Source organism: Pseudoliparis swirei, chromosome 18 (assembly GCF_029220125.1).
Source record: "Pseudoliparis swirei isolate HS2019 ecotype Mariana Trench chromosome 18, NWPU_hadal_v1, whole genome shotgun sequence".
NCBI lineage: Eukaryota > Metazoa > Chordata > Actinopteri > Perciformes > Liparidae > Pseudoliparis > Pseudoliparis swirei.
In genome coordinates, this window is record NC_079405.1 from 22,157,206 (window position 1) to 22,175,338 (window position 18,133).

Consider the following 18,133-nt stretch of genomic DNA (forward strand, 5'->3'; position numbering starts at 1 on the left):
AGCTACAGCATTCAAAACTTTATGTGCACATCATGGCCTCAGTGATAATAATTCAACACTTTACTTATTTTAATAAAATGGAAGGAGTCCTTCTGTTTTTATTTCTCCATTTACATTGTGCTGACGTTCCTTTTCTTAACCCTTGTGTTGCCTTCGGGTCATTTTGACCCGATTCAATATTTAACCCTCCTGTCGCCTTCGGGTCAATTTGACCCGATTCAATGTTTAATGTCGGTGTTCTTTCGGGAGTCAACAAACAAACATAAAGTACCTCACACGTAAACTTGGAAAACAATATTAATTCTAATAATTTTCTGGAGATTTTAATAGCTGGGGTCATATTGACCTCAAGGGTAAAATATGTTAGTAAATATAAAGGTAACAGGAGGGTTAAACATTGAATCGGGTCATATTGACCCGAAGGCGACAGGAGGGTGAAACATTGAATCGGGTCAAATTGACCCGAAGGCAACACAAGGGTTAAGTGAGATACAGCTTCCACGACTATAACATGCAAACCCGTGAGCACTGCGGAGTTACAAGAAAGAAAGACGATCAGTGGCCACAACCACACATATTCTATCTAAATTAATTATGCATTTCCTGGGAATGAATTTAGATCGACCCGCTGCAGCAGCCTCATTACCGATGGGGATTAAACTGAGTGGACTGAAATCAAAGGATGGGCCTCCCTAAAGGTCAATCCATGTTCTTTTCATGTTTGGTTCAGAAGGAAACGCCGACTAATTCGTTATCGAAAAGCAGGACGTAGGCTACCAAAGTAAGCTAATCAAAGAGGCTATGACATTTGCACAATGCTAGCACCAGCTGAGTCAACGTTAGCTGTGCTCGAGTTGGAAATAACTGAAAGGTTTCAGATTTTTGGAAAAGGTGTGATCCCGTCCACAGGGGCTTTACTTTGCCGCCATGGAGCCGTCATATTGCTATCTTCAAAGCCACGAGACTCCTTTGACAAAAACAGTCATGTTCCCTCGCACATTGCTTAGCTTCCATGACAGTACTCCTGTCTTCTTCTCTTATCTGGTTTTGTGCCAACAGCCAACTAAATGTCTCTAATTACCACGGCCTGCCACACTCGCAAGAATATTTGTTGGTCTTTTCCACACACGCATCACCCATTTCACGTCTCCCAAGTTTAACGCTGCACTATATCGGCTGATATATCTCTGACTCAGCGATGGATGACTTCAATCCTCTGCCTGGGATGTTCTATTACTTCCCGACTCTGTTTTGAAATGGTTGATTAGCGACGCAACAGCCTATCGGAAAAGAAAAAAAAACTACCACGCTTATTCAGCAGCGCCGTGGTTCACCCACCCGAGGCCAGATGCCATCTCTCTCGTTGTGACGAACCGATAACACCTGGCCCTGCACGTGAAACCTCTCCACCTCCTGTGCGGAGGTCACGGAGATGATTCAGGGGGGCGTGGCGGGCGAGGAGGCTGCTGGGTTACACACTGAAAGCGAGGAGGGCTTCCCACGTCTGGTCTGCTCAGCAGCTGGCCTTACTTGGTAATGCGGGCCGGGTCTCTGCCCTGCACTCAACAAGAGCAGCTCCGCCATGTCGACTTGTTTCCGAATGCCAAGGAAGACGGGGAAATGATAAAAAGGAGCAGTGACTAAATTAACCCAATGACCAGCTGGGAGAATTTGTCATTTTTCCTCAGGAGCAAGGAAAAGACCAGTCTGTGTTTTTACGGTCATATGAAGAGAGGGGGGAGGAGTGGCATGGGTAGCGATGCTGGTAGAGCTGCTGCTCCCCTCTCTCTCTCTCTCTCTCTCTCTCTCTCGTGGAGACTGTTCTTCAGCCCAGAGTTGCTTCAGAAACATTTTCTTTTTTAACTTCTCTGGCGATTCCTAAATTTCAAGTTTCCAGCCTGATGATGTCAGGGACATGTGGGATCTAATGTGGAAGTACTGCATTTCAGTTCGGACGATAAGGTAGGACGGGATCCTGTTACGGAGCTCCAAAAGCAGGATGTTGTACTGCTGGGAGAGCCATCAGGCTTATGCTGGTGTGGGGGGGGGGGGGATTCTGAGTCTGTTTTTCATAGATTCTGACACCCGTACTAGAACTGGAGGACTGGATGCTTGCAACGGTTCAAAACACAAGCTTTGTGGTTTGCCATCACTGGTTATAGTAAAGTGTTCAGGAATGATTACAAAGTTGTGAAAGGTGTGGCAACTTATGGGTCAAGATCATGAGCATCGTCGGCAGCGAAAAAAGTACTTTCAGTTTTTCATTGCAGCTGAAACTTCCGTTAGCTCTTTCGATAATCGTTCAGAATGTCAGAGAATAGAGACATGAGAACTTCTCAGAGTCTTCAGGCGGCTTGTTCAGCCCAGAAACCCAAATGTATTTAACCTACAATAATATGGAAGTTTTTCACATTTGGGAAGCTGGATTCAGGGAACCAAAAACAGATTAGCACTCAGTGGCACTTACTTTTGTTCCACTATTTTTGTAGTTTGGCGTTCTTGAAGAAACTTTAGTTTCTTGATTTTTGCTGTTCTGAGTTTGTACTCATGGTTGAACGCACTTATTGTAAGTCGCTTTGGATAAAAGCGTCAGCTGAATGACGTGTAATGTAAAACCCTACCCCCCCCCCCCCCTTGTTATTGGTTGCAGACATGTTGTGCACTAGTTGTGACCCATTCAGTCAAATACCTTTTTTTATTGGAATTTTCAGCATCTTAAAGAAGAAAAATGATTCTGTTATTTGCATCTCACAACCTCCCAGCTGGTTCCCGAATTCTGGCTGATACTATTTATCGATTATTCAAAATTGTTTACGTATTTCAATTTTCTGCCGATCGACTATTCGGTTATTGACTGATTGTTTCAGCACCAGTTGAGATGTAAATGTAAATTATTATCCATCTACAGGACTGTCTCAGAAAATTAGAATATTGTGATAAAGTTCTTTATTTTCTGTAATGCAATTAAAAAAACAAAAATGTCATGCATTCTGGATTCATTACAAATCAACTGAAATATTGCAAGCCTTTTATTCTTTTAATATTGCTGATTATGGCTTACAGCTTAAGAAAACTCAAATATCCTATCTCTAAATATTAGAATATCATGAAAAAGTATACTAGTAGGGTATTAAACAAATCACTTGAATCGTCTAATTAACTCGAAACACCTGGAAACACATTTTCAAATGTTTGATTTTGTTTTGCTGTTATAAAACTTTTTTTTTACTTGGTCTGAGGAAATATTCAAGTTTTATGAGATAGGATTTTAGAGTTTTCTTAAGCTGTAAGCCATAATCAGCAATATTAAAAGAATAAAAGGCTTGCAATATTTCAGTTGATTTGTAATGAATCCAGAATGCATGACATTTTTGTTTTTTTAATTGCATTACAGAAAATAAAGAACTTTATCACAATATTCTAATTTTCTGAGACAGTCCTGTATATAGGACCTTCGTGCTGCAGGAGATGACAGGAAGAGGATGTCACATCCATGTGGTGTTCAGTCACAAACGGTTCTATCTGTGTTGTTGAGGAACACTGTATCCTATGAAACGGAGCCGTGGGAGACCCAGTAGTAAGTAGGGGATGGGTTGAAGTATTAATGGTTCCACACAGTCATGCAACCACAGACGGGCTCAAATTAGTGGCTAGAGAGCAGCCTGAGTCAGCAGGAGCCAATCACCAGTCATGAACTCCTCTGGTCTGTAATTCCAGTCTCCGTGGGTCGGACGTGCCGCAGCTCCGAGTCCACGCTTTAATTCAGAATATGTTCCGGCCTCTCAGCGAGTCCAGTTTTTTTTATTGACTTTCTGATCTACGGCGTCTTGTGTAACTTGGCCATCAGACGTTTCATTTCTGTCTCTGCTGATTTACCACGAAATGCCAAAGTTAAATGTGTTTTCCCCTTGTCTCGAGTGTGTGTGTGTGTGTTGGGGTGGGGGTGGGGGGGGGGCTTCTGTCTGCTTTACTAAAAATGACCACATAGTCACTCACACATGCAGACAGGAGCAAGAGGTCTGGAATCCAGCGAGTGGTATTTTTAAATGCTCCTGGTCAGTATACTCGGTGTAACCATGCCCAAGTAGTTAAAGCTGATTTCCATTAATTGTGGAACAAGAGCTGAACACAGCGATTATCACCTCGTAACGTTGTTTTGGCTAACGTGTTTGCCGTCAGCCATCACACGCACAATATATTCACACGCATTTTCAGTTTTTGTTTTGGTCTCCATAAAATGAGTTCATAACTTTGTCTTGTGTTTATAGTCTACGGTGCGTTTATAAAAAAAAATTGGCGGGGGAGGCTGGAAACAAGGTTGATGAGAGCAGAGCTTGTGGGCCAAAAAAACAACTAAACAATGTGCTAAAAGAGGCTCAAACATTCCTGAGAGCCAAGTGCAACAACTGCAGATCCATTGTTATTATATATCAACTGATTATTGCAGTTCAAAGGGGACACGTCATGCTCATTTTCAGGTTCATACTTTAATTTGTAGTTTCTACTGGAACTTGTTTTAATGCTTTAATGTTCAAAAACCACATATTATATTTTCCTCACACCGTCTGTCTTGATATCCCTTCATTCTCTCTTTTCTGAAACGCTCTGTTTTAGCTCCCGTCTGCTCTGATTGGCCAGCGTGTCCTCCACGGCGTCCCTGCACCGTTATTGAAGACGGGGAATGTCGCCGCACTTTCTGCCTACAAATAGTATAGATAGACATCACAACCATACACTCCGTTTTTGCTCCCGTCTCTCTCCAGAAAGGACCAGTCTGCTCTGGCTTCATGTGACAGGAAGGAGAGTGCTATCTGATTGGCTTGTTGAATTGTGTTTTTTCTGATTCTTCCCAGAATGAAACTGACTGGGTTTGCATCGCCAGATACCCAAACGTACATACACAATCATTGAAAAAAGGGAGTTTTTCATGATATAGCCCTGTTGATTGTTCATGCTAGTCGACTTAACCCTTCTGTTACCTTTCGGGTCAATTTGACCCCATTCAATGTTTAATGTCGGTGTTCCTTGGGGTCAATTTGACCCCAGGCTGTTTTTCACTGTCAAACATATAAGAAATATCAACTTTTTTATATATTTAAAGGGCTATTTAGGGAGTCAACAAACAAACATAAAGTAGATCACACTTAAACTTGGGAAACAATATTAATTCTAATAATTTTCTGGAGGTTTTAATTGCTGGGGTCAAATTGACCCCGAGGGTAAAATATGTCAGTAAATGTAAAGGTAACAGGAGGGATAAACATCAACTTAACTCCACGTATTTCTTTAATCGCAGTGAAAAGCACAAGCTGTACAACTGGATGATGTTACTACCGACAGTCATTATTCCTCCGACAAAGTTCCGATCGGTCGACTTACTGCAGCGGTTTCCATTACTCTGGACCAGTGGCGTCCCTAGGCTAAAAAACCCGGGGCTAAAGCCCCGGATGTTTTTTAATTAGCCCCGAATGTTAATTAAAAAAAAAAAAAAAAAGATTTGGCACACAAGTGGTTAACACCTCCAGGTCGCACGTGACGTCATTCACCCCAAAACAGCGGAGTCAGACTGGCAGCAGGCGCACTTAACAGCAAGCTTCTGTCTGAGAGTGTTTCTATGTCTACACATTTCGTTGCTTCACTCTTCTGAGCTAAGCCCAGCGCCGCCGCTCCCATAACGCGCATCGCTCTGCCGTGATACGCGCTGACACATCCGCACACACAGGTGAGCACACTCTCACTAGAAAAACTCACTAGCACCCCCCCCCCCGTCGACAACGATCGCCGTGGGCTAAGCCCCAGATGTATCCAAATCCTAGAGACGCGCCTGCTCTGGACCGAATATAGCTGAACATATATGAAACGGGGCCTGTGTGGTCGTCGTTTGATCAGATGTGACCGATGGCGCCGTTTCCCAAACGGAGCAAACAAACCGCATGACTGCCACCAGACGGTCATGTGGATGAACCCAAACCGCTCGAAGCTGTGGTCCAAAGCGTGTTCGGGAAAAAACCGACCCTGCCAGGAAGCTGGGCTCCTGTTCTCCGCCTGCTCGACACACCTCTCGCTGCGCTGCTGTTGTTGAAACTGACAGATTGACCCTGTGGTAGCACTCTGAGAGAAAGAAAGAGAGAGAAGGAAGGAAAGAAAGAAAGAAAGACGGCGTCTGGCAGCAGTGCATTCCTGAAGACGGGAGTCATACCGCAATAACTCTCCTCTTCTCACATGGAGGTCTCGCTCTGCTTTGACCCCACTACTCTGTGTTTTCTCCCAGCTAATGCTTCACTACATTGTGTGTGTGTGTAGGTGTGTGTGTGTGTGTGTGTGCTTTTTAAAAACGGCTTGCCAGTGAAACGGTAGAGGCCAGGGAACCTGATCTGGTCGTCTCTTCTGGAAACCCAAAGGACGTGGGGTATTATTTATTCAAGCCACAGGCTCAGAGTTAAAGCTGCCGGTTTGAGGTGACCCACGCGTCCTGTTTTGTCTGCTTCCTGGGCTCCTGGGCCTCCTCCGAGGAAAGAGGAGGCAAGTCCGCTGAACGCGACGCCGAATCACCCCGGTGTGTCTACTACCTGGCACGCGAGCAACCGCTGGCAGATCGGAGCCTGGCAGCTTCCGTCTCCGGGAAGATGTCTGGTGCGCCGTAAGCCAGATTCGCCCCTGGAAACATTTTCTGAACTGACATCCCATGCTCAGCGGGGCAGTGGAATGGGAGAGCTCTTCTGAAAACCCAACGGAACGGAGCAGCGGTCGGTCAGCCCGGCGGCGGGACCTCCCTTCTCACGGTAGCTGGTGAGGAACGGAAAGAGGCTTTTTTTTCCTGTCCAGTGAGTGTAGGTCTGATTCACCGCTGGTCATCGACACAGATATGATGAGACGTTTACTGTCTCGCGCTCTGGAATCACGTGAATTACTTTTGCCGCTTGCTGAGAAAGCCGAACGCCGTCTCCTCTCATGCCCCATTTGTTGCAACCTGTGTGAGTGAACCTGGCGTCTGTGTCCAATTGATGACAAGGTCACCTTATTCCAGCTGCCATTCCTCAGTAAATTCACACGATTGGTCCTTAGCATGTGGGGAATTCTTCTCTATTCCCAGGTTAGGGTTGTCAGATCCGGTCTTGTTAAAAATAGCAGATTTTGACCTTGACTTAGTGTTTCCACACATCCAGCAGGTCAGGCCAAAGGATGTGACAGAAGGTTCCATCCGTCTATACGCCTTTCTACTTTTGATGAATTCCATCACAGAGAACAAGCTCTGAAGAAGATGGTGCGTTATCTGTTGTCACTATTGTGATCGGCTCTTATAAATATGTCAGTGGTGCAGTGTTTTGTTTCCATCTGTGATTTGATTCTAGTTCTCGTTTCCCCGGACTCTCTCTCTCGAGGTTTCTGTTGTGTTCATGTTTGCTCAGTGAGCAGAAAATCCAACCCAGTCAGCAGTTTCTACAAACCACAGGTTGAATAAACAGAAAATGTTCTATGAATGTGTTTCATGTCAGCCTCTTGGAAATGCATAAGGCTACGTGGGTATGAAAATAATAACAACGTAACCATGTAGCTTAACAACCGTTACAATGTCACAAATGCAAATAAATGGCAAGCCCCCATGAACTTTCTTTGACAATGTTACTTAACAAAGTTGAATAACGCAGCATTGCCTAAAACAAAGTTGCGAAACATGACATTGCATAAAAAGCATAAAGGTAAATATATTCATTTGAAACCTTAGCGGGGCCTTCTTATGGAGCGTAATGTAACAAATGTGCCAATATTATATAACAAAGAGTAAAATCAATATATTTTTCACTCGGACACGGACAGCTGCCCCTGTAGTGAATGTTTGAGCCAACCAGTTTCCAACTGCCTTTAGTGGACCGTTTTGTTTGATCCGTTATTATACCTCACAATATTCAATAAAGCTGCTCAGTATACTACGTCACTTGCTCTAATCAAATATAGAAAAGTCCACTTTCCAAATTTTCAGAAACATCCAAATGTCCCCCCACTCAAATTAGTTTTGCCTGTGTATATAAACTCAAACATGCTCTCGCTTCCCTTTTTTTTTGGTACACATATAAAGCCGTCAAGTCCATTCTTCAGTAGCAGGAGATTAAGCCATAATGTTTTTGTTTTCAACAGAAAACATCACTTTATCGTTCCGGATACGTGCTTGGATGGAATTGTAACAGATGCATTTTGCCATAACGATGCTTTAATGTCGGCATAATGACTGGGATGTCATTGAAGCGCAGGAACCTGCTTCCCTCTGCATCTCTTTTAATCGTTGTCAGGTGCTATAATTGACCAGTCCCAGCGTCAGTGGTGACCCGTGACCGGACAGTGGCTGGGGGGCGATCAGGGACGCAGACGCCACCTGGGGTCCTCATTTATCTTTTATGCATTTCAATGAGGCCGAGCTCATGCAACATTAATGGCCCTGGGCGTGGATCACTCTCTCAGCCAGCCATGGGCTCTGACCCCGGGCTGTCAGTGGTCCGGCGGGGGTACCCCCCCAACCCAACCGTGGCTCTGATACTGCAATGTGCCACCTGCTAAAGGCACTCTGATGGATTAGAGACGCAGCCGTGCTCCAACCGTAGACCGCAAACCACTTAACACGTAAAGCTATTGGCCACATCCACCATGACCTTTCTCTTCCAAAGGGCCTCTCCCAGTACGGCATCAGAAAGTCCATTATTTTCTCCTCCGTAAATTCAGAAAGCATTGCTGAGTTCCACCTAACAGCTGGAGGTAGCGCTCGCCAGATTGTGACCGTGTGCATGCATAACACAACCCCAAAAAAACATGTGTGGATTTTCGCTGTAATGCAGTGTGACAGATGTTTTTTTCATTAGAAAAGAGTCCCCACCGCTAAACATCTGGCTGGCGGTGTGTGTACTTCCTAAAATCCTTCATGTTTGAGTCATATCTTTGCCCCAAACCACGGGCAAGTCAAGCGGATGGGGTTTCGGAAAGGAAACTAAAGACTTTTTCTAATTTAAGAAAAAGGCTCCGTCTTCAGTTTGAGATGAAAACAGTGTCGTAGCCTTCGTTATACGATTCTCTAAAGCTTTGTGTACCAATCGTCCCAAAGGAAATGGCTTTCGGCACATTTTTGTTGACCAAACAACCAGATGAAATGAATTTGTCGTAAAAAAATATTTTCATTACACATAAAAATAAAATGTAAATACTGTTTTTCCAGCTATTTAAAACCAGCTCGGTCGATATCACAACACCGTTTGTTCATAATGTGCAGCCCCGTGGCTCATCAATGGGGGGCTAATAGTTCCTGGAACACCTCCCGCTACTCGCCAACGCCCTTTGGCCAAGCGTTCTGGGAAAGTATCCATCACTGGCAGTATTTATTCGGGGAGGTTTTGTTGTCACTGTCTAACTGTGTCAGCCAGGAGCTGAAGTTATGGCCACGAGATGAATTGTTGCCGGTGACGATGGCTGCTCGGATGTGTGTCTGAACCGGTGTGTTGAGAAACGGCGTCCGGTTGGGATTCAGCTAATGTAGGCGACTCGGATGGAACATTCAGATTCAGATTTCACCACAGCAGTTCTTTATTTGTTGAATGCGCGATATTCACAGCAAGTTATTCACCGACCAGCCTTTAACCCCTCCCAACTTTAATTCTCCCCCCGGCTCCCTGGACACTTTTATTGTTCGCGTCCAAAGTTCCACATCCAATTAGTGCAAGAGAAGGGCCCAATCAATTCTCGCCCATTTGCAATTCCTCCACATTAAACACTTTCCTTTATTACCAATGTCATAATTAATGCGGAGGAGATTGAGAGGATGGGAGGTGTGTGTGTGTGTGTGTGAGATCATGTATTTGCTCCCTGCCGTTATCGCCCCCTGCTCTTCCAGGCTGCAGTCGTGCACTACACACAAGACCACCACTCATCCCACGTTTAATGGGCCATGCTCACACATGCATCGTACAGTAGTCCCTGCAGCGAGGGAATAAACGCTCACGGGGGCTTCGCTGTCATGTTCAGTGGATAAGAATAAGACGTTGTGTGTATTACAAATCTTTTAAAGGGCCAATGTGTGAGTTAAAAAAATGTATGTGAAGATGTTTAAGTGATGCTGTTGTATCATTGAAATACTGTCTTGTAATATCACTTGTACCTGGAGAGGTGAGAGTGAGTCGGCATCCAGTCTTACGTCTTATTGGATCTCTGTATTTAGCGCCCATGTTCAGTCAATGTGTCCTCACACAGTGTTTTGTAATTTATTTTCCAAAAACAATAGCCTGGAAGAGGATGAAAACATCGTAAAATACCAAGTTAGACAACAAAACTACTTCAGGAGAGACAATTATTGTTCATTATTTAGAAAAGCGCTATATAAATTCAAAGTATTATTATTTCTGGTGGCCATGGTGCCGTTTCAGGACAGTACCTGCCTTTGTAGAAGCCGTTTACTCAAGTTTGGGGTTAATATAAGTTATTATTGGAAAAAAATGTGGGGGAATGTACCGCTTTTCCTTATTATTATTATTAACACATGATATGTGATGATTGAGTCTTGGACTCTCCTGGGTGATTTATAATGGAAGGGCGTCTGCTCTGAGCAGCAGCAAGATAAATCTCCCCCCCTCCCGTGTGGAGTCCTGGTGGTGGTGGCTGATAGAATGATGCAGCTGATAGATCTGCACCGACTGGAGGGGTGCGTAACAGCAACATGAATCAACTGAAGGTAGAGAGACGGTCACGTTCAGAAGAAGCGGCAGCAAGACGGCCAGGGTATGCCGACTGTTATTTTGTAACCCTACCGCCATTAAAACACAGGAATCGTCCACAATCTCCCTAAAACAAAGAGGCGATAACAGGGCGATCGAGCGCGACAAATGGCTTCCCGTACCTTTAAGAGGATGCAAGCTACTGATTAAAAGGGGCTCCTGGTGGTGAACTGGGCCGGTAGATGTGATGCACAGCTGTGTGTGGACGCATGTTTTATGAGCCGTGTGTGTGTGTGGGGTGGGGGGGGTGTTAGTGCATCACTGGTAATTACTGGGCAGCGCCGCTGCACAGTCAGTGGTCCCCACCCGCCAATCCGTCTTCCTCTGGCCCCAAATGAAGAAAAAAAAGCCTTTTAAACATCTGAGCTGTAAGCGTCTCTTTAACGTGGGGCGTGCAGATATCTGACGGGTATCAAGTGATCCATGTGTGGATAATGGCACCGGAGGTTCACAATGTTTTTTTCGCATTTGCATGTTTATATAGGACACTTTGTGGGTGCATCTCATCTCTGGCCTCCATTTCGCTTCATCTGTTTGATGGAGTGTGCAGGTGGAGCGAACCTCATTAGCAATGCATCGCAAATTAGCCTCGCAACCCAAATGATAATGGCCGTCGCGGCTGCCATATTCCCGCCAGCGAGTGTGATGTCTTTTTTTCTTCTTTCTTTTTTCTCCTTCTTTATCTCAACATAACTTCACCCTTGCTCGTTCTCTCTCTCCCCCCTCTCTCTCTCTCTCTCTCTCTCTCTCCTCTGGCTTAGGAACAACAATTCCTCACAGAGCTGCTAACAATCACATTCGGCTTTCATCTGATCCCCTCGATCAAGTCGCGGCGACAAGAGTTGCTCGGTAGAAATGAGCCCTCCGTAGTGCATCAATAGGAGCTCTCTTTGAAGTGAGACCATCAACAGTTCTTTGACTGTTTTCCTCGGCGTTGCACTTCCCCCTGTTTGAGAAATGTCAGCGAGGCTTTTCGCGACGGCTTTCACCCAAGACAGCACATTTTTGTACGATTTCTGTTTTTCCATGACTAATGTCTCAAAAGTATTTAGTGTATTTTCTCCGTGAAGTGGTCGAAGGCTGCTTTGTGTTGTGTATTTGTGCGACAAGACGGACCGCGACGTTGTCTGACATCGAGCTGTGCAAGCTTGTGGTTGCGTCGAGGCCTCGATGGAGTCTCACCGGGTGTCTTCAGACTGTCTGCTGGTGGACTGCTAAGTGACGCTCGGCTGCGTCTGTGCCGAGGTCTGACATGTGCTGCGTGAAAATGTGTTATTAAACACCATCTGCTGCGCTCGGTTTACGGTGGGTTCTGTGTGTTTGCTAAGCAGTGGAATGGCAGCCGCCGTGGCTTCACAGAAAGCTGTCGGGAGAGTGCTGAAGGAAAGCTGAAAGGAAAGCTGATGGGAAGTTCTCGCCAAAGCAAAGTTCTCCTCGCTGAAAGCTGGCGACGCGGCGCCGTTTGGTGCCAAGGAGCTCCGTGTCTGTGCTTGTGATGAATAGATACCCAACAGAATCAGCTGTAGCCCAGAAAGGACAAACTAAAAGCGAAAGACCTTTTGTCTTTCTTTTTCTTACGTTACCTGAAGGTCACTTTTTAAATCTGCGACACGCTTGGAAAGCGATTAATCATTCCCTGAATCAAACATAGATGGCGTCTGTAAATGACACGCCTCCTCGCTCAATTCGTATTTCTTGAACTGAAATGAAATTGGTCATTCAAAATAAGACATTTATATCTTACTTTGTGTCGTAACAACTCTGGCAAGGAAATGTTTTTTCCAGCTTCCAGGACAGGAAATATGTGTCCTTCACACGGGCAGAAGGATTCCAGATTAATTAATCCCAAAGCCCCAGGTGACAATTTAATTACCAAATGTAAATATATTCTATTAATTCTTGCATAGAAACAAAGAAAATCACAAAAATCGAGGTAATGCTTGGCCATTTCACTTTATTAATATATTATCAAAACAGTTTGCTTTCCAGGATATTTTTGTAAAACCAGCCAAATAATTGTTTGCATCAAAGTTTAGTTTTTTAGGAACTTTTAAATGTTAAAATCACAATTAATTTAGTTTTCTTCACAGAGATGAATACATGAAAGGACTGATTGTTTCAGTGTTTCTGAACAGCCTCCTGGGGTTTAATATATGTATATATATATATATATATATATATACAGGACTGTCTCAGAAAATTAGAATATTGTGATAAAGTTCTTTATTTTCTGTAATGCAATTAAAAAAACAAAAATGTCATGCATTCTGGATTCATTACAAATCAACTGAAATATTGCAAGCCTTTTATTCTTTTAATATTGCTGATTATGGCTTACAGTTTAAGAAAACTCTAAAATCCTATCTCATAAAATTTTAATATTTCCTCAGACCAAGTAAAAAAAAAGATTTATAACAGCTGAGTGTTTGTCAAGGCTCAGGAAACCCTTGCAGGTGTTTCGAGTTAATTAGACAATTCAAGTGATTTGTTTAATACCCTACTAGTATACTTTTTCATGATATTCTAATATTTAGAGATAGGATATTTGAGTTTTCTTAAGCTGTAAGCCATAATCAGCAATAAATCAGAATAAAAGGCTTGCAATATTTCAGTTGATTTGTAATGAATCCAGAATGCATGACATTTTTGTTTTTTTAATTGCATTACAGAAAATAAAGAACTTCATCACAATATTCTAATTTTCTGAGACAGTCCTGTATATGTATATATATTATTTACAATGTGTTGTATTTTACAGTCGAATCAGTTCCTCAGGCTGTGGTATTGGGAAAGTAGAAAGCTATCAGGCCTAGCCCACTATACATTGAATTGCCTCCTCACATGATCACAATGATGATGGTAATGATGCTTATGTCATCGAATAGTTTTTTATTATAGTGTATGATTGAATAAGCATTGTTTTGTAACTGATTGTTAGAGACTCTACAAAAAATAGGAAACAAATAAAACCCTTTTCAAGGGTTTATATAGCACTTTATGAATACATTATTTTTTTCTCCAAACACCGGTTTAATCTTAAATTGATGTTTTGATTTGCTTGTAATGGCCTGATCTTCCCGTAACAAATTGGAGGAGCCATTCTCTCTACGAGCCCCCCCCACCCACCCAGCGGGCCCCGGGGCCAACACTCTGTCTATATGTATGCCCCTGGTTAAAGATAAGCCAGGGAGTCAGAAGTTAAAAAAGAGACAGTTTGGGTAATATCTTCTCCATCGACGTTTAGTCCGCCTTGGGGGGTTTGATCCTGTCACCTGTCTGCCCTGTTCCCAACTTCTTGTCACAATTACTGACAAGATAGATGGTGAAGACTCTGAGGTCAGGGCCGGTTGTGCAACAAGCGGACTCGTCGGGCCCCGCGAGGCGACCCCCGGCAGCCCGACAGTAACACGCGGCCGTCGTCTCTCCGCACAGTGAACACTCGTGAGGTCCCTCTGCCTTGTGTACACAAACACCCGCCGCCGAGGGTCCATGGACCCCATCCGCCGTCTCCTGATGTCATCTCCCAAATAGGTGTGCATCGGTGCTCGCCATGGCACACAGAGGGCTGCCATGTGACACGGGTGTTATGGTCTGGGTCCAAAACATATGAGAGAGCATACGCTTAAATGTTATGACAAAAAAAAAAAGACGGCCTCGAGCTGAGACGGGGCCCTCGCCATCTCCCCGCGGAGGCACCCCAGTCTCCCATCACAGGCTTTCGGAGACGGCAAGACTTTCGCTGCCAAGGAGCCGCCTCAGATTCTCTCGCACGGAAGGTCTTTTCTTTCTCAGGAAGCGGCGGCATTTCATTCCCGTCGGTGCCGGAGGGGATTTCATCAAGCCGCCGTGCGTGGAGCGTCTGCAGATGCCGAAACGAGCCGTCCCCTTGAGATTTGGGTATCGCCACAATTGGCCCCGAGCTGCTTTACGCGTTGAGCGAGGACCCGTGTTTCAATTAGGGGATCCGGAAAGGCCGCGCGAAAGAGAGACATTTGGCGAGACGTCTGGACGCCTTTGTGTTGTGACAGGCTGTCAGGAGAAGGAGGCGGCTCTTCGCCGCTCTCTCGCAGCGGCGTCGGAGGCGACGGTGCAGACGCAGGCATTAGAAGTAGTGCCAGCACAACACCGGGCCTCTGGGCTGCGGGGCGACACTAATGTGCTCCCCCGAGTGGTTAGTCGGGCTGATGAAGACGGCCCGTCCTCTCCTCCCCCCTCAACCCCCCCTTCCGGGTTCCAATTGGTGGGAGAAGAAAGAGAAGACTTCGGGATTACAGGAGACAATGCTTCGGTCAGATGAGAGAAGAAGCATCGGAAGGAAACAAAGAAAAAAAACAGTTTCCACCTCAGAAAATCCTCTTCACCCCAATTATAATTTCTGCCGCAGGCCTGAGGATTACATCAGCCAATATGTCCGGAGCCCGAGGGGAAGGACACGTGTGAGGTGTGAGGTGTTCTTAGTTCGAAGGTGTGAGAGTCAGATGTGCCAAATATCTGCTGGTTGCTCGCTTAATTTTGATCATGTTGCTGGGGTTGAATATCAAGAGTGCTCTTCACGCTCATGAGCTCCAAAGATTGGATTAATGGCGCCCTCTACTGGTCAATTCAATTCAATTCAGTTTATTTGTATTGCCCAATTTCACAAATTACAAATTTGTCTGGTCAGATGCCATCAGAGCCAGAAAATATACTGAGCAACCAGCAACACATATTTTTCCATAGTTTTTTTATACTTTATTTCTTCAGTGAATTATGAGTTATTTTTCAACCTTTTAAACTTTTTGATCTGTATTTTTGTACTATATATATATATAAATATATATTTATTTATTTTTGTAAACATATATATATATATATTTTTATATATATATATTTATTTTTAGATATATATATTTATTTATATTTATTTTTATATTTATATATATATATATATACTCTATGCTTTGCCTAACTGTTGTGATGATGAAGAAGATGACTCTTCAGCATTGAAGACACACGACTCATATTGAGGAATGTTCAGAGTTTTGCTGAAACCATTTCCCTCATTTAAAACAAAAGAAGTGCAAAAGTATATCTTCCCATAACTGCCCTCTGCTCCGGTCTCGCACCACCACCGCCCCGTGCTGCTTCCTGTTCGCGAGGTGTGAAACCGCGCTGCTGATCCCTGTGATGTCACAAGCTGTCCTGCTTCCAGGGGCTTATGGGGAAAAGGTAGCAAGCTGCTTTATCCTCATTAGCATAATTACGTTATGACGCGCCTCCAGCCGCTGTTGTCTTTCTGGTGATGCAGGAAGTGGTGGAGGACAAGTCGCTGACACCCATGAGGAGTTTCCCTCTCTGTATCCTCGTCCTCCTGGAGGAAAGCCACCATAGAGATGCCGTCGAGCACAAAGGTTGAGCCCCAATCAATCCGGGGAGGCCTGCAGTGGCTGCAGGGTTCAACCTGCATCTAAATATGAGTCTCTTTGTGGTTTCGGAGGGTTGAACTGGCCGTGTTATCCTGTTTGCTCCAATCAAATCATTCATTCTGATTGTGTGTCGAAGGCTAACAGTCGGGTCGCCCCAGCATTTTAAAATGAAGCCGCAGCTCAGCGATTTTTCACATCGGAATCCTCGCTGGCTGATACGTGTAAACTTTTCAGGATACGCCACTGTCCTGTTTCTACATCCTGGCTGTGCTGTACCTTGAGCAGGGCAACATGTCTGTGATTGGCCTTGATTAATTTGTGAGGATTCTGTGATGAAAACAGCTGCATATATATATTATGTTTGACATATAACTGCATAGTATCTTAATTACCTTCGCATTGAAAATGCGGAAGGTTGTTTTGATCGCCGTGTATTTATTTATTACCTTCGCATTGAAAATGCGGAAGGTTATGTTTTGATCGCCATTTATTTATTTATTTATTTGTATGCGTGTTACTCGCATAACTAAAAAAGTATTAAACCGAATCGCATGAAATTTGGTGGGATGGTTGGTTATTATCCGGGGACCATTTGATTAGATTTTGGGATCGATCGGGTCAAAGGTCAAGGTCATGAAAAGGTCAAAATCGTCTTTTTACCATAGCGCGGTCAATTTTTATCCAATTGGCAACTAATGCCAAAATGTTCATAATTCAATGCCCAATCTTGTGATATGCGAAGGTATGCACTCTACCGAGGGCCCATTCTAGTTACTCATATCATTGGCAGCCAAAAGCTGATGCCTGGTTGCCTATAGCGTGGCAACCACTGTATTGAAATGAGTTGAGCCAGACAGATCGCTATGTCACCGTGGAGAGGCTCGCTTATGGAACTTCCATCCTGCAAACCCACCAGGGTTAGAGTTAGGATTACCTAACCCTGATCTATTTAAGGTACATCACAGCGAAGTCATCATCAACACTACTCACCTAGACTGTGAAACGGCCAGTGGGCGTTACCCAAACAGGAAAGGTCTTACAAAAGATTTCGAGGAATTGCGTTATGGGAGATGTAGTATCCAGTGTTTTTGGATCTTGACACATCCTATCAAGACTAAAGCTCATCTTCACCACTGCTGCTTCAAATCGGACCATTCTTTGTCGAAGGTGTCTATTGCGAGTCCCCCCAAATAGTTAGAAGTACAGCACTAAGTCATTGAATTTCCCCTTAAACACCATAATGTGTAAACACGAGAGTTAAGAAGACGACACTTCTTCTGTGGAACATGTCATTTTTGTGGTAAAAAACTGTCACTCAAGTAAAGTAAATTAAAAAGATTGCCAAAATAATAACAATATTGCTTGTTTACAACGGCGCTATTTGCTAAAAATAATCTTCCCCTGACGTAATCTGCCTTAGTTCATGGCATTACTTGCAGAAAGTGTTTGTACCTGCTGCAGGGATAAATATACTCAACACTGATACAAATAGAGCTTGTCAGATGGATAGTTTCTCCCCAGCACGGGGACCGGCGAGGAAAGCTTTAAACCTCTGATGTTTTTAGAGCCATGGAGCTAAACGGGGACGCCACCTGTCATGAGGAGCCATTAGTGTGAAATCCCATTACCGGTAATCCTATAGGCCTTGTGGTACGAGCACAGAGACGAGGCTCCACTCTCTCCCTTCCTCTCTGTTCGTCCCGTCCCGCTTGGCACCGGCTACAGTCGTGCTTCCACATCAGTCGTCGTGGCGACAGGCCCGTGGGTGCCAGGGGTTTGAAGGGGGCGTTGACCCCTGGCAAGCGTCCTCCCAGGTGGATAGAGAGGCTCGATCCGGATATAAATGCCGCTGCGTGCCAGCTGCAGTTTACGGCCGCAACAGTAAGTCTTATCCTCTGCTGCCCTGCTTTTCTTCACTCGGAATGCTACACTCTCTGTGTGCTCGGTCGGTTTAATCTCCCCGCATTCACAGATTCA

At 44.5% G+C, this 18,133-nt stretch overlaps 1 protein-coding gene across 6 annotated transcripts in view; it reads left to right on the forward strand.

Moving 5' to 3' along the window:
- The window catches only part of iqsec1b (IQ motif and Sec7 domain ArfGEF 1b), a 208,261-nt gene that overhangs the window by 144,967 nt on the left and 45,161 nt on the right, over positions 1-18,133 (forward strand). Inside the window, exon 1 of one of the 6 annotated variants that reach the window (XM_056438401.1) lies at positions 1,869-1,962. The exons of 4 other annotated variants lie outside the window; for them this stretch is intronic. In XM_056438401.1, coding sequence (XP_056294376.1) covers positions 1,916-1,962 — 47 coding nt within the window. In that variant the 5' untranslated portion in view covers positions 1,869-1,915. Of the gene's footprint in view, positions 1-1,868; positions 1,963-17,830; positions 18,038-18,133 lie in introns of those variants that run through there. One more of the 6 variants, XM_056438402.1, reaches the window with a different exon arrangement.